We start from the raw sequence: 18,916 nt of genomic DNA, 5'->3' as shown, positions 1-18,916 counted from the left end.
AATGTAGGCTGGAAATTAGAAGAAGAGGATTATATGATACTGTGCAGAAACAGCAGGAGCCAGAAGTCATTGGCCCAGGAGGCCCCTTCCAGTCCTACTTCCAGGGGTTTTTCATTATTGAAGGTTTTATGCTTTGACATCTCAAGAGTGTAAGTTTTTAAATTGCCATGGGGAAGCTCTAGAAACTCACATTTATTAATAGCTTTATAGCTGATATGACACTATAAATAAATTAATAATTCAGAATCCACTGAGAATTCCCCAGCAATTTTCCCTTGCCAAGCAGAAGAATGCATACCAGTAACTCAGTTTTTCACATGATGGAAGAAAACAGAAACCTGCATTAACAGGATGCTACAAATTTTGGCTCTGTTGGTGTTATTTTTTAATTATCAGTAGAACTTTATTTGAAACACTCTAAGTTACACACCTAAAGCATTTATGATTATAAATTCACAGTACATGACCAGCACAGTAGAGAGGTTTTGTTTAGATTTTTGTTCTTCATGTGGCTAGAAAGAAAATTACTCTTCTGAGATAATTTTCCATACTTTCATACAGATCTTTGGAAGTGCCAGATAGCAGTACCTGGAGATCTGCTCTTGCACCTTTGTCTCCAGGTACTGTGCTACACACAGATGATTTTTGTTACATATGGGACAATAAAACAACAACTTTTTATATCTGTAGTCCTTACCCTTTCAGACACAAATGTTTGTATGAGCTACTTTCAATAGATCAATAAAACTCCTTACCTCACTGACAAGCTTGTTAACATCTTGGGCTTGTTTAAGGACTAAGTTGTCTTCAGCTGTTAGGGAGTGGAAGTGAGCTGCACCTTTCATCTTGGAAAGATCTTTCTTGTATTTTATCTGAAAAGAAGTAGGGAAAATTATAGAATAGAGGTCTACTTCTTTACCATCAGATGGGCTTCATGAGTCAGGTTAAGGTTTTTCCTGTTCTTGCTTTGATAATTAAAAAGAACTTGTTAGGCTGAAACCCCACAAGTTGTTACTTCCTGAAACAAACAACATATAAAATCACAGCCTTAACAAACCCTGTCAGGCTACTTAACTAGATAGCATTTTTTAAATCAATTTTTTACATAGATTGAACAGCTCTGGTTGTTGTTCAAAGCTTGTTCGAAGCAGCAGATCCTTGGCTAGTGAATGATTGGAGCTTTTGTGCTCTTCTGCTACTGAAGTTAATTCTCAGTACTTTAATTTCAGGCTTCTAGTCAGGGAATTAAAGATAGTCATCAACTGCTCTGCAAACATTTCCCTTTGTAGAAACTTGCTTTTGGAGAAAGATACATCTTTTTGCACTTAAAATGTTTAAAGACAATTGTATTTCTCTACCAAATCAATACTCAAATAAGGGATCTGTTAATTTAATTTAGACATCAGTTTATTTACCTAAATTAAGCAAGGGTGGGTGAAAAGAGATAATACTTACATTGGCTTTTTGCCAACCTTTATTTAGAAAAAACCCTGTTGGGAATACATTTCAATATTTCTTGCATACAAGAAGGTGCTGATATTCTTAGTGTTATGTTACTGCTTTAAAAATCAGATTCAGAATATATTAAAAAAAAATTAAAATATGCTGAAGTAAGCAGTATTTTTAATTTTATTTTCCAAATCTGCACACAGTTTCTCAGGCTTTACAGGGGTGAAGAAGCTTGATAAGTACCTGGTTCATGGCAGGAACCAGCACTGCACAAGCTGAAAGAATCAACTATCTGTTAGCTCCTCAGAAAACAGACTGAGCCCATAAGCTCAGATAGCCCCATGGGGGACAGGTGTCCACACTACAAAAGTTGCCACTCACAGCAGCCACAGGGTATTGCCCTACAGACTGACCAAATTTTTGTCACTGAGAAATGGTTTCCTGAAATAAGACTATGACTCTTTAAATCAGGGGGCTGCATGCAAGAATCGCACATCATCTTTTTTTGCCAATTCTTTAGGTTACCAACCAAAATAAAAATGCCCATCCTAGAAATAAACTCAGCCTTGTGAAGTGACAGTGTTGAGCTCTATGGTTTCTTTTCCTCCCTATGACTTGCTTTGCGCTAGAGGCACGATACATCAAAATATCTAAACCAGTTCAGCTCATTCATCCTCCATTTATTCACTACTGGGAATACCGCAGTAGTCCACAGGATGATTAAGGCAGTTGAAGGTTTCATTAATAATACAGGTGCAGATTTGCCAGGAGGGTTAACCTAGCAGTAGGGATCCCTATTAGTTGCTACATCCATCTCCTCCCTCATGCAAGTTGGAACTGTGTCCCCTTCTATTAATGGATATTATTAATCCCCTGAGCCATCCAGTTCCCAGCAATGCAGTGAAATGTCACTGTTGTTTACATCTCACGTGTAATTTTAGAATTCTCCTCCTAGGCACTGCTCTGACAAACTGCTGGTTTTAATTGTTTATGAATTGTATTGATTCTGGTTTCATACTTACATCACTCACTAATTCATTTGCTTTCTTGGCATTTTGATAAGCTGGAGTGATCATAGCAGGAAAGCTTCCTTTCCCTCTGTGTTCTTCATACTCCTCCATATAATCCTGAAGAAAATTCAGAGTATTTACTCATCATACATGAGCAGGTGGGGCCTTGGGTGATTTCACAAAGCCCCATAGTCCTTGTTAGTAGCAAAGTTCATTACTCTCTGTATTATTATTATTATTTTTTTATGAAAAAGAGAATAAAATGACCAACTGTAAGAATAAAATCAATCAATAAATTAACTACCTGTAAAATTACTCATGTTGCATTGCAAGAGAAATTTAGGTAGCATTTAAGTCATGGTCAACATAGCATTCAAGTATTCAATAGTATACATCCTTCTACTCTCACCTCAGTCCTAGCCGCTCTCTTTTTCAATATATATATTTCCTGGAAACTATAAAAATATCTAATAGTTTGGACAGCCAGGAGATTTGCTTAAACTTTAGAAGTTTAGCATAGTGTCAGCCTTCCTCTGTGATGTGACAAACATCTCTTCATCTCTCCATAGACATTTCTCACACCCTAACTGACCAAGATTCCTTAGTGAAGCAGAAATATCTACATCTTTAACTGATAAACTCTTAGAGAACAAAATCACAAAATTCCAAATGCTTGATTAAAAAAAAACAAAAAAAGTTGTTGTGGAAATAACACTCTTAAATCTATCTATAAATAAGTTGATGTGTAAATGTTTGACAATTTGAAAAGCCTTTTGATAATTTAATAAAAGAACACTGGCGCTTTTTAAAAAATCGTAATACAGGATGACTGTTCCTATGGCAAGATGTGGGGAGAATCTGGTAAGCATACAAACAAGTAGGATGTAGTGCAATGTGCCTTCTCTGTTATATTTTGTAAATTCTTTACAATACAGAAGCAGTTTAAGTGAGAAAAAAATGTGTGGCATGTCAAGAATGTTGTGGAGAGCACAGACAGAAGAACTATAAATATTTGGAGTATTTCTCTTGTGACTTCTCCACAGAAAACAATCCATTGCAGGTCATTTTGTGCACCATCAACACCACATGGTAAGACAGGGCATACATAAGTTTGTGAACTTTATAATGCAGTTAAAGTTGTGGCATCTAAGTTATTCTATTGATAGGCAAAGAACTAAGAAAAATACTTGACTAATCAGCTGAATTAGTTTTTTTAAATGCCATTCCTAAGTCTGAACTCTTCAGACTAACTTGACATTTTACTTCTTTCTCAAACACATTTTTATATAATTTCTAGCATTACTTAAATCACAAAACAGTATTTTCAAAGTTATAGATAGTGAATTTTAGCCACTTCTAAGATTTTTGAATTTTAGTGTAAGATTCCTTAAATTGCCTTGTGTTACATATATATCTGTATGATGTACATTCATGATCTTGAATATGTTAAGTCATGCTTCACTCAGGAAAGATCCGTTCATTTCCATAGCTCTATTTGATTTAAATAAAAATACCAGAATCCAACCTATGAAGATTAAAACTCAAATTAAATACGAAATCTGTTACTAAAGTTTCAAAGATAATTTCAAAGAAAAAAAACCCTTAAATTAATTCTCAAGATAACAGCATTGCAAAACCACTATTCCATTCCTTTCAAATTCCCTTTAGCTGTATTTAGATCTATTTAGCTGTGCTATTTCACTAACTTAATTGGAAAAAAAATTTAGATGCATTTTGAGAGATGACAAAAATAATTGCAATCCTTTAAAAATTAAAAAAAAAAGGCAACACAAATGCCACAGACCAAAACAGAAGTAAAGCCTATTTGGTTCTAGAAATGCAAAGCTAAAACTTGTCAGGCTTACAATCCCACTTCTGTAGAAGAGCTGAAATCTAAGAGATCATGCAGGATCTTCAGTGCCTCTTGCATATATTTAAAGCTGCAAAGATTCTAAGATTTCTAAGAATACTAGCTTTTCCATCTTTCACAGCCCTTTCACTCTTTCTCCTAAATGAATTTACATTCTCTTTCTTACAGAATGGGCAAGTTTTCATAAGTAAACACATTTCATTGTGTTACATAACACCACCACAATAGAAATGTATATATAGTGTGTCCATGTACACAGATAAAATTTGCCAAGACCTTATCATAAGGATCATGCAGTGAACAGTGCCTGCACCTTGTAGTCTCATCTTGTAAGTGCCAATGCAAATATATTACACATCTTTTCCTTTGAGAAAGCAAAGTGAATATATCTCTCAAAGTGAAAATATCTCTCACTGTAGTTTCTAAAGTCTTGAGCAATAGTAATGATCAACATCAGCATGGGTATCTCTCAGATGTTGCTTACCTGGCCATATTGATCTACATTTTCTTTTGCAACAGTAACATCTGTTCCAGCTGTATGGCTGGCTTTTCCCTTGATCTCTTTTTCATACCTTTGATGGTACTTTACCTAAAAGGAAAAAAGAAAAGGAAAAGAATTAACTGGATGAGTTTAGTCTGGTGTACAGATGCTGCATGATAAATAATAATCAACGACACGCACATGTTGACAATAAAAGATTGTCAAAATTCCCATTGCCACCAATCTACAGAAGTCAAATGTGTCACTTGAAGATATAAAAGAAAAATAGTGCACTTTTGAATAATGCACTTGGAACATGGGACTTGCCAGTTTGGCCCAGACAATTAGTGCAGTGTGTTCAGTACCCACTGCTTGTCAGTGGCTAATTCATAGGTTCATAGAATGGTTAAGGTTGGAAGGGACAATAAAGATCATCAGGTTCCAACCTCCCTGTTATGAGCCCAGACATATCCCACTAGACCAGGCTGCACAAGCCTCATCCAACCTGGCCTTGAACACCTCCAGGGATGGGGCTTCCACAACCTCCCTAGGCAACCTATTCCAGCACTTTACTACCCTCATGGTGAAGAATTTCTTCCTGATGTCTGACCTAAATCTCCTCTCTTTCAGTTTAAAACCATTACTCCTTGTCCTGTCACTACTTCCTCTGGTGAAAAACCCCTTCCCAGCTTTCCTGTAACCCCTTCAGGTACTGGAAGGCCACTATAAGGTCTTCCCAGAGGCTTCTCCAGCAGGTTAAAAAAATAGAACAGATTGTAACATAAATTAATGGTTATCACAGAAGACTTTTTTTTACCACAGGGTTAAGTAAACACCTTGTTTATGAAGGATGCTTATATCTCCAATGATCAAGGAAACTTTAGGCAATCAACCTTAAAGTTTAGACCAAGATTTACTCTACTTTTACTGAAGGCAAAATAACGCCTATAACCTGCTGCTGCTCTTTAATTATCATGTGTGTTTGCTGACAAAAATGAAGGGTTTTTCCCAGATCAAAGGTAAACAAAAACATTGAAACGTTTTAGTCAGTGGATTTTGCCTTCAAAATTACAGGTCTCTTATTTTCCTCAGTGACCCTTAATAATGTTCTAAATTCACTTTGATTGAGTTAGCATATGTTATCTTTCAGTCTCCAATTACAAAACACAGTTAACTGTGCATTTTTAAACAATACTGATGTCCTGTTACAAAGCTTTTTAAAGAATATAGTGGTGTCGTGGTTTTGCTATGTCTGGAAAGAAAAATAAAGCCAATAAAGATCAATACACCAAGGAGTTTTTTAAAAAAACAACACTAAAGAAAGTAAAATGTGTGGAATAGAAAGCTGTATTTTATAAATCTGTATTTATGTGAAATGCATGCATGTATTTGTGTGTGTGCGTGTGTGTATACTTTATATATATAATTGCTATTCAAGAAGCTACTTTCATAGAAGATTCATCCTGCAACAGTACAAAAGGAGGAACAGAAGAATGGACTTTAGGGACACACTGGGAGCATGGAAAGTCCTGGCAAAGCAGAGCTCTGCAAACAGCTCTCCCCTGATACAAGGTCACCCAGAAGTATTGTGACTGTGTAAATAAGAGCTGCACTTCAGCCCCTCTAACTCATACTGGATTGAGTGAAATGAAATCAAAGACCTCCAGCTGACTCCTTATTGTCTTTCTTCTCAGTTGTATGCAACATAAGCCTGGGTAAAGGGGACACTTTTGCCCACAAAACTCCACAGTGCTGATTCACAAATAAATATCTGATTTTCTGTGTGAGCATAAAACTCAGCTTTGTTCCTGCAAGACAATCACTTGTAAATCTGTGTATGAAAAGCACTGCTAGCTTAATTCCACAATGCTCATGTTTTAATTCAAAATTAGGATGAAAACTAATTATTTTCTTCCCAGAAAGAGACTTTGCTCTGGACACTTACATCACTGGCTAATTCATTCGCTCTCTTGGCTATTTGATAAGCTGGAGTGATCATAGCAGGAAAACTGCCTTTTCCTTTCCGTTCTTCAAAGTCTTCTGTGTATTTCAGCTGTAAAAATCCAAAACAAATCAGGAGTGATGAGAGCAAATTGTATCTTAATCACATACATAATCAAGTCTTAAAGTTACAAAGTCAGGCATTTGATGGCTGTCATTTGCCAAAAGGAAGACAAATCATGGAGTATCAATCTACCTCCTTTATGTGTATGCCATACAATATTAACTTTTTGCTTTTCTTTATGTTCATTTTTTTTTAGGTGATTTATAAGTGTTCTAAAAGCCACTTGTAGAGTCAAAATCAGGTCAACCTGTTGTGTTCGACTTACACCACTTGAAAGCTGTCCTCCAGCTTTTGCATGAAGTATATCTGGAGTGTCTACAACAGAGGTGAACTTTGAAACTCTTTCTTCATGTCCTCGCTTATATTCTACCTGAGGGAGAGAAATATAAAATACATATTACAAACAATAAGCAGCAAATAAGCATTTTCTATCAGAAGACCTCAAGATAAAAGGGGCAACAGCAGTCATGACACTTCCTGATATCCAATCAAGCTATCAGTATATTTAAGGCCCAATTTCCTTAAAGTGATGGACCCCAATAATCAGATTGTCAGATTATACTAGATGTATTATTAAAATATCATGAGAATTGTCATTAATGACCCAAACCACTACAGTCATACTGCAGTGACAATGCAGACTGTTTGCAGAAAACAATACAATACATTAAAATAATTTATATAGGATTAATTTGATCTTTTGCAGATGAATAATTATTTTCATAAATAAGCTTTTTTTTTCTGGGCATATATCTTAATCAGCTTTTACATACACTAAATTCAATATTCCAGTAATTTTATTAAATATTATGATATTTAACTTCAAATAATAAAAAAGCAGAGAATGTCAGATGCAAATAAATAGATTCATAAAGCCATAAAGTGAAAATATAGGTAATTAATTAAGTAAACATTTTAGAGTGATGCACAATATCTGTGAGTTTGTGAAAAATTCCAGCAAATGTTGTCACATCTTTCAGGAAATACCTATATTGCTATTTATCCTATATGATTGTCTTCCCAAGCCAAGTAGTTGTTAACCCTGTTTTCTGCATCATTATTAATTTTTCTCACTTTATGGAATTAACAGTACAACAAATACTCAAGAACCTACTGTTTATAGTGAATGGCTGAAAACCAGGATTCTCCAAATTCAGAAGTGTAACATACAATTTAAAAACCTGTGACTTACGTTACTGCTCAGTTGGGTGGCTCTCTTAGCAACCTGATAACCCGGAGTGATCATAGCAGGAAAGCTGCCTTTGCCTCTCCGTGGCTCATATTCTTCTGTATATTGAAACTAGAAAGTGAACATTTTTGGTTTTGTTGTTACAAAATAACCCACTGCGGTTTAATGTGATTCCTCTTTTAATATCCACTTCCTAAAGGTTTGTTTCACTTTTATTTAAAAGTCAATGAATTAAAGAATTTGCAAGTTTGTTAGATAGAAATACTTCCTACACACAACAGGAGACATTCCCCATTCACATAAGTTATCCCCCATTGACTGGCTATGTTCACTGAGACACAAAGTCATTCTATAGCTAGAGACAGTCAGTCATAATTCAGGAGTTATTTTCATCAGTTGTGGAAAAACAGTCAATGAAAAGCCTGCTCTATGGAAAATAACACACATTTTCCATCATGAGCTCTGCTCTACTGAGGGAAACACCACTGCCCGATAGATCAGGATATAATTAAGGTCATCTCAGATACAATTGGCCAGTAGTTGAAGAGCTTCTCAATTATATAAATATATAAACGTATGATTTCCAGGATGGGCAATAGCATGGTTATGTGATTTTAATCACTTGCATGGTTAAATATTGTTATTGACAGAAATGAACATGTCAGTTTCTCCTTTGATACCATTTTACATGCAAGTCTTCAGAATCTGACAGCCTATGAAAATAAAGCCATTCCAAACATCATCCCACTTACATCATTCAGAGTCTTCTGTGCCTGTGTTATCCTGACCATCTCGGGATCTGGGATAGTTCCTGAATACCACGATTTTCCCTCCTCATAGGCAGCATAGTAAGCATTCTATAAAACAAAAACTAAATAACTAACAATCTTCACCCATGTTTTCATACACAACCAGTTGATCTGGCAAGAAAAAAGCAAACACACACAATGGTGTGGAAATGAAATGTACTATCTGCAGATGTACAGCACAAGGCCTACACATATCTTCAGAATACCAGGGCAGAGATTGTATAACAGGAACTGATACCAAGATGTCAGGATCTAGGATCCCAGAGTGACAGTCAAATAATTCCCCTGAGAATCAGACTACTGGTCATGAAGCTTCAGTGTCAGTAGAAAGAAGAAACATTGAGTACAACTATGCATGCAGAGTCCAAACAGCTAACTGTATAGATACACCCTTACTCTCCTTGTGATTCTTGCACCCTAAGCTATAATCAAGCTATGCTGCCTTGAAAAGTTTAGCCAAATGAGAAGTAATGGCTTTTTTTAGCATACAAATTCTGTGAGTAAAGCCTAACAATCAGGATTGCCAAGGCCAATCTTGGGTCTTTTGAAGGCTAGTGGCTTGGAGACTACAGGAGTATTTCTTACCTGGGTGGCCAGTTGTTGGGCTTTATAGGCAGTTTCAATTTCTCTGGACCTTACATCCCATTGAAAGACTGATTTGAATTCTTCAGCCTTTTCTCGATATTTTATCTAAAAAAAAAATTGACTTGGTATTAGAATTTTTTTAGTACAGACTACCACTGTCCTCTCTCTTAGGAGAACAAGAAGGGAGAGAAGCAAGGTGAATACAGTCTCTCAGTCTGCACGAACTGCGGTGACAAAAGGAGAGGAACACAAGACAAGACAACAAAAACAGGGAAGTCCCCACCCTAACAAATCCACTTCCAGTGCCTGCTAGTTTTGGCTGCACTTTAAACGAGTTTAAAGTAAGGCTACTGCCAAAATCACCTCTGGCCCAACGAAGTGACCCTGCTCCTTGTTTCTCACACACATTATCACCACCAGACAGGTGGCTATTGGGGAAAGTGGATCTGGGAAATAGTGTGCAGGCTCTTGCTGTGTTAGCTTTCCGCTATGTCAGTTCCTTCATCTGCCTCACTGTAAAACCCATCAGTACCAACACAAGAGAAGCAGACGTACTATGTGACTGCACAGAACTAGTTCTCTGGGTGGCACCATCAACAAGACTCAGTTTAAGATTATTTATTCTATTCATGTCTACCTGTGTCTTTGTGTTAGATCTCAAATTGCTACAGATCAGCCTAGTTTTCAGTGCCAACTAACAACTTCACCCTGAAGACACATTTATATATTATATGAATGCAGAAACCAAGAGACTATGACAAGCACACCAGACCCACCAAATGCCCACAGTTCACAAAAAAATACTTTCTGAGAACTTGCAACTCTCCATCTTTTCCTCCTTCTCCCTCTTTAGACCAACACTGCTTACACTCTGTTCATATACCAAAAGGCCATGTAGCCCTTAGTTCTATGCCACACAAAGACTACATAAGTACTTCCTCCAAACCACTCATTCTTGGCAAAGACATTTTCATGGAAGTGAAGATTACATTTAGCCCTAAGGTCAAAACTCTACTCCCTAATCCACACCCAGGTTCTGCCTAAGATTTCTGCTATTATTGGAGCTGCACATCTGTAAAGGAGCAGCATGTTAGACCTGAAATCTTGCATGAAGTTCTGAAAGAACAATTTTATCTTTAGATAATACTTTTTGGGAAAATAATCTATGAGGAATGAAATCCCTGAGCAGAACATATAAATGCAGCATTGGACAAAAGAACTATTACTGGTGGGCAATATTCAACTCTCATATTTCCCTGCACAGTACCCATGAAGCATCATGACTGTATAAATATAACTGACTACTAAATTTAGTTCTGAGTCATAGCATTTTACTACCATTACTTTTATCATGACACCATACAGAAATCCAACTGAAATCACAGTGCTGTTATGCAAATCACTCTATAGATATGAAAAATAAGTCCCTGTCCTAAAGAGTGCAAAATCTAAACTGACAGGACAGAAAAATCACTAAGCATGTGTATTATTATTCTCCTTTTATAAATTAAGTACAAAGGTACTGAGAGATTATTTGTCTGCTCACACAGAAATTCTGTGCAGAAGGAGTGAGCTGAATTTTTATCTCTGCATTTGAGTCAGTGTCTCAACATAAGACTTACATGAGAAAATCCTGTTAGGACTGAAGAAACATGTTACATTTTCTGCATAGGAAATTTTCCCTAAAAACTCTCAACAAACTCTAGTAGCAATTGAAACCTTTTTCCAAGTTAGCATTATTGTATACATTTACCAATGAAATTTTTTTTCTGCACTCAACATTTCTACAGAAGTACTCCCTTTAAGTAAGCACTGCAGAATCAACTTCTTTACTACCCTTACCAGTTTCTTCTCCGGAGTAGCTTATTATGTGATTGAAAAGGACAGAAGGTGCTTTAGGTGTAAAAAACAAGGGAAAGTGATCTTTGAGCTATAATTTGTCTGGCCTGGATATTCACATGCACTGGAAGTATCAGAGTCTCATATCACTGCCTAAAAACAGAAATAGAAGCTGCAGTAATCTCAAACTCATTCCTGACCAGATCTGTCACATACAGTTTAAAGTAAGTGTGAGAGTCACTGCTGAAATAGTTACTGCCTATGATACTGCAAAAACTGGGGCCTAAGAATACTACACAAGAATGACAAAAGACATTGTGTCATAAAGGCTATTAAGGTACATCAAGTTTGTACAGCTAATACAGAACATCAGAATTAATTTAATACACTACAATATAAAAAATACAATTTTCTTATTTATTTTAATGATGGCTAACCACACTGAAACATTGGTTTGCTTACTAAATATAGTCATATCATGAATAGTACTATTTTAGAGTATCAAGAGACATGACATTCAAGAAAACAGTATTACACATGGAAGCGAGACAGCTATCAATTATTGGCTGTTTCTGTGTTTCTCATTCAATGACATTCTTAGAAATGCAAGTTTGAAACAAATGGATCTGGAGGAAAACAATGCAGGACAGAAAAGAATGGCACTTGAACAGAAAGAAGACTTTGAGCACCCCTAGAGGTTTGCCAGGGCACAGCAGCCTTTCAGAGGATAGATGCAGTTAGAAGGGAAAGGAAAGCTAGTCTGTCCTGAACGGTTTAGCAAAACATGCTTACATCCTACCGAGACAGAAGTTATTGTTTGTTTTATGTCCTTTAGTATCAGTTTCAGAAGGCACCATAAAGCAAACCGGTAATTCTTGTTTCAGCTGGCCGTGTAAGCCCCCATGATCTAGCTACTCAGTTTACATAGCTCTGAGCAGTCTCTCTCCCAGTGTATGTGAACGCTTCCACAGAGATTATCAGACATTGCAGGTGAGAAACTGCTATCCATATTTCTTTCTGAAAGCAAAAGCAAATTTAGATCTAACCTTGCTTTCTTATGAATGAATGTAGTTTTAAAATTATGACTCAAGCCCAGGCTGAGATCTTCCCTCTCTAAAAAAACACAGGAGAATAAGTAAAGAATACATATCTCCATTATGTAAAGAATATGTTTTTAAGACAAGACACGAATATGATATAAAAATGTAAAACAAAGCTAAATACATTCGGCCCTCAAGTTTCTTACCTCACTTACCACTTCCGACAGTTTTTTTGCATTTGTATTTATTGGTGTGTCAAACACGCTTGTGAACGCATTGTTTTTTGGATTGTGCCTAAAAAGGAGAAATATTAAAGGGTATTAGGAATGTATCAGACAGCCCACCAGAAAGGTTCTCTCTGAGCACTCAAAAAAACACAATAGCAGCCTCTCCCCCTCTCTACAGAACTTTTTCCCCACTCACACACAGATCTCAGATTACATTCAAGTTATTATTGTATGGAGTAGGTGCCTAGAGCAAAATTAATTTTAATGATCATCATATCAATGCTGTGTTTCTAATAACAAAAGAGAATAATAGAATAAAAAACAACTGTCATCTCTCCTTTTTCTGCTGACAAATTTGACAGGAGTTGATCATTATAAAATAAAAACTTCCTAGAACAAGCCAACTCCAAAATCTGCATTTTACACATTCTCCTGATGATTAGCTCAACTTTGTTAACTCTTAACTGCTGATTTGGAAAGCCCTGGGTTCTATGCTTGGGTTTATTTGCTTCCCACAATACTGCAATGGAACTTAATTCAGTATCTTTTAACACACTAGACAAATGAGGAAGCTTTATACACAGTAATAGGATTTTCCCATCATTTGTTATTCATGTAAATCCAAAGATATGCATGAAGCCACTAACAATACATAATTTCACATCACTCGTGGGACCAGGCTGAGTCCAACTGGTGATCTTTTATTACATTAAAATTACCTAGCATTTTAAACCTTTAATTTGAAGAAAAAAAAAAAAAAAAAGAAAAAAAAAAGAAAAAAATGCACTTACGCTTGACAATAAGGCTTTTTCTCGTGGCTAACAAAGTTGTTTACTGTTAACATCATCTTGCATATTTCGCAGTGAAAACAGGCTTTATGCCATGTCTGCAAATACCACAAAACAGAAAACAGATATGATTTGTATTTCATTGTTATTCACTTAATTTTTTAATTATTAGTATGGATCCTTAAGATTCATTTCATAAATTTGAAGAATCCTTCTTCAAAGATATGCCTATTGTAAGTCATTTCAGTCCTGAACCCAGTTATGAGTACAGAACTTTTGGAACCAAGAGATTTGCACTGTGTTAAAAGTGCCAATCCATACATTTATTATAGTCCAAAATAATAAAGAAAGAGCACTGACCTGATCTATACAGTTAATCTTCTCAGCAGGGTAAACCCCATAGCCACATCTAGCACACGGCTGCACATTCATCTTGAAATCCACAGAGTGAAAAAATATATAGGTTTATACAAAAGGTTCAAAGAATATAAAAGTGACTTTTGGCCTGCGCAAAGCACACTCTAGACACTCCAGTCAAGGCCTTTTGCTGTGGTCAATGGCTCCCATTAAAGCTCTGAATTGAAGTCTGTTGCTCCGTTTGCTGACCTTCTGTTTCAAAGTCAGCTGCAGGCTGGCTTTTAAAGCTGCCAGTTAGTAAGAGCAGTTATTTTGGCAACTGTGTCAGTGCTTAACGGAGGGCAGCAATATCTTTCTCTAAATAGAAGAATGAACTCACGAAACAAATCATGTCCATGTGAACATTAGCATCTGATCATTCAGTATTTCAGTTTTGTTGTAAAGTCAGTTGTCATAAAAAATCTCTCCTCACTCTCATATACAGCAAATGACTACACGGAGACTACTTTGTGTTTAGGAACAGCTTGATATTAGGAGGTACCACCAGAGACACAGGCAAGAAATGGCTTTGGAGCTTCCTGGCCCTTTGTTGGATGTAGAAGAGGTACACTGCCATTGTCCCAGACAAGTCATTATTTTTACCCTTGGTGCCAGCTCAGTTTCTTCTTGTATATTGTGAGCAACAGGGCACAGTACAACTCATTTCTCATGTATTTCTGTTTCATCACCCTATCACTCCATCACCAGGTGTAGGAAGACACACAGTTAAATGGACAGAGCCTCTTATCTCAAAGAATTCTAAACATGATGGATACAAAACCAAACATCTGTCTCCTACAGGAAAAAACTACAGAAAGGAACCATTTACTTTTGAATAGAATGAACAAAGCAGCTATTTGAGAGTGTTCACAAAGAGCAGGCTGGCATAGATCAGAATATAAAAATTTCTTAGTCAAATAACGATAAGGAATTATTATGCCTGATATGAGGATTCAAACAAATTATTATGGTTTTGAAGTCTGCTCTGAACAAAAGAAGGTATTAAATTCTACCTGCTACAAATGGTCAGGATTTGAGATTTACATCTCATGTAATCATAATACCTGCAGAGTTTCATAACCCTGGCACACAGCTAAGATTTATTTCAATCCAAGTAAAAGTCTACATAGTTGTTCATGTCTCTGCACCTCTTCTCAGCAGTCCTGGGATATTGCTAAGCACTTTTCTGTAAATTACAAACAATCAAATCAAAATAATTTCTGGCTAAACCTTCTGGGTACGCTTAGAGAGCCTCCTATTCATCTCTTTATGGAGACAGGCATTTCTGCTTAACTTATGACTACTGTTACTGAATGCTGACAATGTACTGGCACAATGTAGTGTCAGCAACTGGCGTGCTAAAAGTAGAGTCTCTAATCTGAAGAGCAATGGGTATGGCACAAAGTCCTGAAAACACTTGAAGCCTTTCAAAGTAAGTAATTAATATCAGTATATAAAAATCATTAAAAAACAAAACCAAAACTGAAAACAAAAACAATGGTCCCAGAACACAGCTTCTTGTAGTACAATAACTGTTGAGTTGCCTCATGTTACTCATCTTGGGATAAGAAGCGATTTTATGTCAGCCAAGTTACATCACAATAATATTTACCATGCACCCATCTGTGAAACAAATAATTTGGAAGACTTCCAGTTATTTTCTCACACAGCTTTTCATCTTGTTCCAGACTCCCATTCTGTTTATGCAAGTGACATATATTAGGGCCACACTGGCCAGGCTGTCCCCTCCTTATTTAGCACTGGGCACACTACTAGCTGCTGCCTCTTTGTTGTTCATCTACTTCAAGAGCCACTATATTGTATATTTTCTACATAGTCCTAGTTGTCTTCATAACATGAGTTCATGCTAAAGCCCTTTTCTCACTCTTTGGCAAGAAAAGAGATGCATGATCTTCTCCTGTCTTAGCACAGACAATACATTGGCCTTCCTGAAATGAGTTCTGAAAGCAGAACATCCCTGAATCACACATAAATATAAAGACTTGACAGCTACAGAACACAACATCAGGTGTCACGTGAGCACTGATAAACTGGACAGGACTCCAGCCTGGGACATCAGGGCATACAGCCCATATGCACTGTGCACCAGAGAGTATACTACAGCTCCTCCAGAGGAAAGATCATGTGGTTCTTCCAAGAAGCCTGTCAGACAGCTAGAAGCCCTTTATTTCACAGGGAAAAAAAAAAAAAAAAAAAAAAAAAAAAATTACTTCATTTCAAGATACACAAAGTCAGTTTGTTTATTTTCACAGTGACATATATTGGCTTGGCGTGAAGCCAACAAATACATTTTCCAAGTTCTTCTGCTTCTCCCAAGTTGCAGCATGTTCAAGAAGAGAAGCACAGTAAGCTACAATGCCCTGTGCAGCTATTTTCTTTCCTTGCCAAGCTACTTCCCTCACATCCATTGTGCACCACTTCTGCTGGAGTCTATTGAAGATTTCCCCATTTCTGAGCACCTCAAAACTGTCCTGTTGCGTGGTCTGTTATTCACCACCCTGGATTAAAACTGAGTTGCTAACAGAAAAGAGAGTTTACTGAAAAACAAGCATTGTATGGTCTCATTACAAAGCATGCACTGCATTTTGATCATGCAAGGAATTAAATTACAAAACCAGTGCAAGTTTGTTATCTTGACAAATCTTAGCAAGACATTTTCTCTTCAGTTAAAAGCTCATTGTGGCTTTTTTCCTCCTTTAGTAAGGCCTCATAAAGGCTCTTTGATATCAATGAAAATCTTAAAAGGCTTTACTTAACAGTAGAACCTTAATCAATGTGGCTTAAAAGTACTGCATTTACGTGTAAAGTACAAGGAGTCAGTACCTTGAAAGTGCAAATTAGTCGGAAGAAACATTGTTACCTCTCCAATCCCCTTAAATTCATTGAACTAACTGCATAGAAAATTGCATCCTGATTATGAATCAAAAAAAGCATACATTAGCTACACAAAGTAACCTTCTCCTAACAGATATTCAAGTCAGGGCCACCTTCTCTGTCACTCCTGAATAGCAGCTGTGCCCTTCCAGCCACATGAATAGCAGAAGCCAGACACCAGAAATTACAGCAACCCTATCTTCCCTCTGTAAAAAAAAAAACCCACGGTGCCGTTTCACCACTCAAACTGCGGGTGTTATCCACTGTTATAAGCTGCCTGCAAAAGTTCAAACACTAGCCCAGCATCATCATAACCTCCTCTGAATCACAGGGTTAATGAGTTAACTGGGCTCCGAGCCGTTTGACTCAGATAGCCTCTCCATGCTAATCAAACTGAGTTTAGTAGCAAATCCAGCTTGCAAAAAAACATGGAAAGAAAGCTGGAAAAGCTGGATCAACACCAGGATCTCCCAAGACATGAAGAAAAACCTCTACGCAACTGCCGTCCAAAATTGTACAGCAGCTTTTTTACATTTTTGTTGTTTTGAAAATAAACCCACAACTATTTACGTTTCATGACTAAAAGGATTTGTGCTTACACTTTCCCTTTGTTGCCAAAATGGGGAAAACTTGAGTGTGGGGATTTTGCAAATGCTTGTAATAGAGCAAGAGAAAGAGGGAGAAGAGAGAGATACAAAAAAGAATCAACAGGATAAGAAGGCATCGCTGTTACGTAGCAGAGAAAAAATTCATTATTTAAGCTGAAAGGTCAAATGTATATACACAAAGCATGTGCAGCACAGCCCATGTGCATACAAGAGCTCCAGTATCAAAATATTCCTATTTATCATGTAATATAACCTAAAAATGACCCAAGTTTAAAACCCATAAACATGTGCAATAGATCATCCCTGCCCAACTACGGAATAATCCCACCCAAACACATACACCAAGGTGACTGAGATGCATTATTCTATGGAATTTCATGAAGTTGTGGTGTGCCAAATCACACATCACAGTCCCCACATTCCCTGCAGGGTATCAAAACCATCCATCCTTTCCTGCAAAATATCTAAATTTCCAACAATTGTTGTTTAGGACGGAACACCTCACAAGTTGCTCAAAGCTTCCATCCTGAATGTATCCCCACACCTGCCTCCCAGGTCTCCCAGGTCTCCTCATCCTTGCAGAAAACAACACACAATTATTATTCCAGAGAGGCACTATTTAGCTGCCTCAAGCCTTGTAGTTTGCACCTGTAACCTACCTTTCAATTTCCCAAAGCCACTCCATTGTTGTCCTGCAGTTGTTTAAGTGATAGTTAAACACTTATTTGCTGCAAGGCAAATACCCAGGTTTAATTGTTAATATTTTTAGGAAGCAGAGTGAGTCTCTGGGAATAAGAAAATAATGCAGATGCTACAGGTATCATTCGGCTGGCTCTTCCACCTGCCCGGTGACATACAGCCAGCTATGCCATATTATACATGAGAAATTGTTTCCTTCCTGATCCTTCCCCACATAGCAATCACTCCACGCCCTGAAGCAAGAAACTTTCTTCTACTGTCTTTCTAATTTCTCCCTTACTCATTACTGAAAATAAGCAAAATGTTCTGAAAAGCCTAGCACCTTAAACTGCATGAAAACTCATTAATCTAACATGTAGTTAAGACAAACGTTGCAGCACATTGAAGAATCAACATTTTTCTTTGTGAATGCCAGCAACTGAAAAAGGAAATAGGGGTTTCATCAACAATTTGAGTCAGAAATTTCCCATACACAAACTCGTTTCTAGATATTTTGAAAACTGGCAAGTATTGTCAGATACAATACCACTTTTTAAATAGCAGTACCATGACTTGTAGAAAAAAGCCATTTCTAGACCTGCTCCTACGGCTGTGTGGACCAAATGACAATGGGCCACCATTTTCATCAAGATATAGGAAGTCACAGCCGGCAAATAGCTCCTGGACTTCCTAGGCAATCCCCACACACATCATCAGAAAAGCATATTTGTACGCCCTGAAGTTCAGGTGCCACTGCAAGTCATTGCTGCTGACAGCATGTCCTGGTTTGAGCCAGGATGAAGCCAGTTTTTCTTTTGCTGATCCTTTTTTTTTTTTTTTTTTATTTCAGTGAGCTTTCTTCAACTAGCAACTGCGTGTTCTGCTAGGTTGATAAGACACTGGAATTGCTGGGCTCTCAAGGTCGTGCCTTTGCTCTGCCGGCTCAGACACTACAGGGGGATTTGTGCCCCCCCCCCCATGGGAGGC

General features: G+C 37.1%; 1 protein-coding gene across 1 annotated transcript in view; it reads right to left on the bottom strand.

The window, feature by feature from the left end:
* Positions 1-13,981, bottom strand: part of NRAP (nebulin related anchoring protein) — a 50,005-nt gene extending 36,024 nt beyond the window's left edge. Inside the window, exons 1-11 of the mRNA XM_051618842.1 lie at positions 13,713-13,981; positions 13,356-13,450; positions 12,544-12,631; positions 9,459-9,563; positions 8,817-8,921; positions 8,068-8,175; positions 7,141-7,245; positions 6,756-6,863; positions 4,814-4,918; positions 2,472-2,576; positions 756-872 (exon numbers count right to left, since the gene is read on the bottom strand). Of these exons, the coding sequence (XP_051474802.1) occupies positions 756-872; positions 2,472-2,576; positions 4,814-4,918; positions 6,756-6,863; positions 7,141-7,245; positions 8,068-8,175; positions 8,817-8,921; positions 9,459-9,563; positions 12,544-12,631; positions 13,356-13,450; positions 13,713-13,784 (1,113 nt within the window). The 5' untranslated portion in view covers positions 13,785-13,981. The remainder of the gene's footprint in view (positions 1-755; positions 873-2,471; positions 2,577-4,813; positions 4,919-6,755; positions 6,864-7,140; positions 7,246-8,067; positions 8,176-8,816; positions 8,922-9,458; positions 9,564-12,543; positions 12,632-13,355; positions 13,451-13,712) is intronic.
* Between the last annotated feature and the right edge of the window lie 4,935 nt (positions 13,982-18,916).

The sequence above is a fragment of the Apus apus genome, chromosome 4 (assembly GCF_020740795.1).
Source record: "Apus apus isolate bApuApu2 chromosome 4, bApuApu2.pri.cur, whole genome shotgun sequence".
Classification (NCBI taxonomy): Eukaryota; Metazoa; Chordata; class Aves; order Apodiformes; family Apodidae; genus Apus; species Apus apus.
Note: the sequence above shows the minus strand (reverse complement) of the source record. Positions and strands in the feature narration are given on the sequence as shown.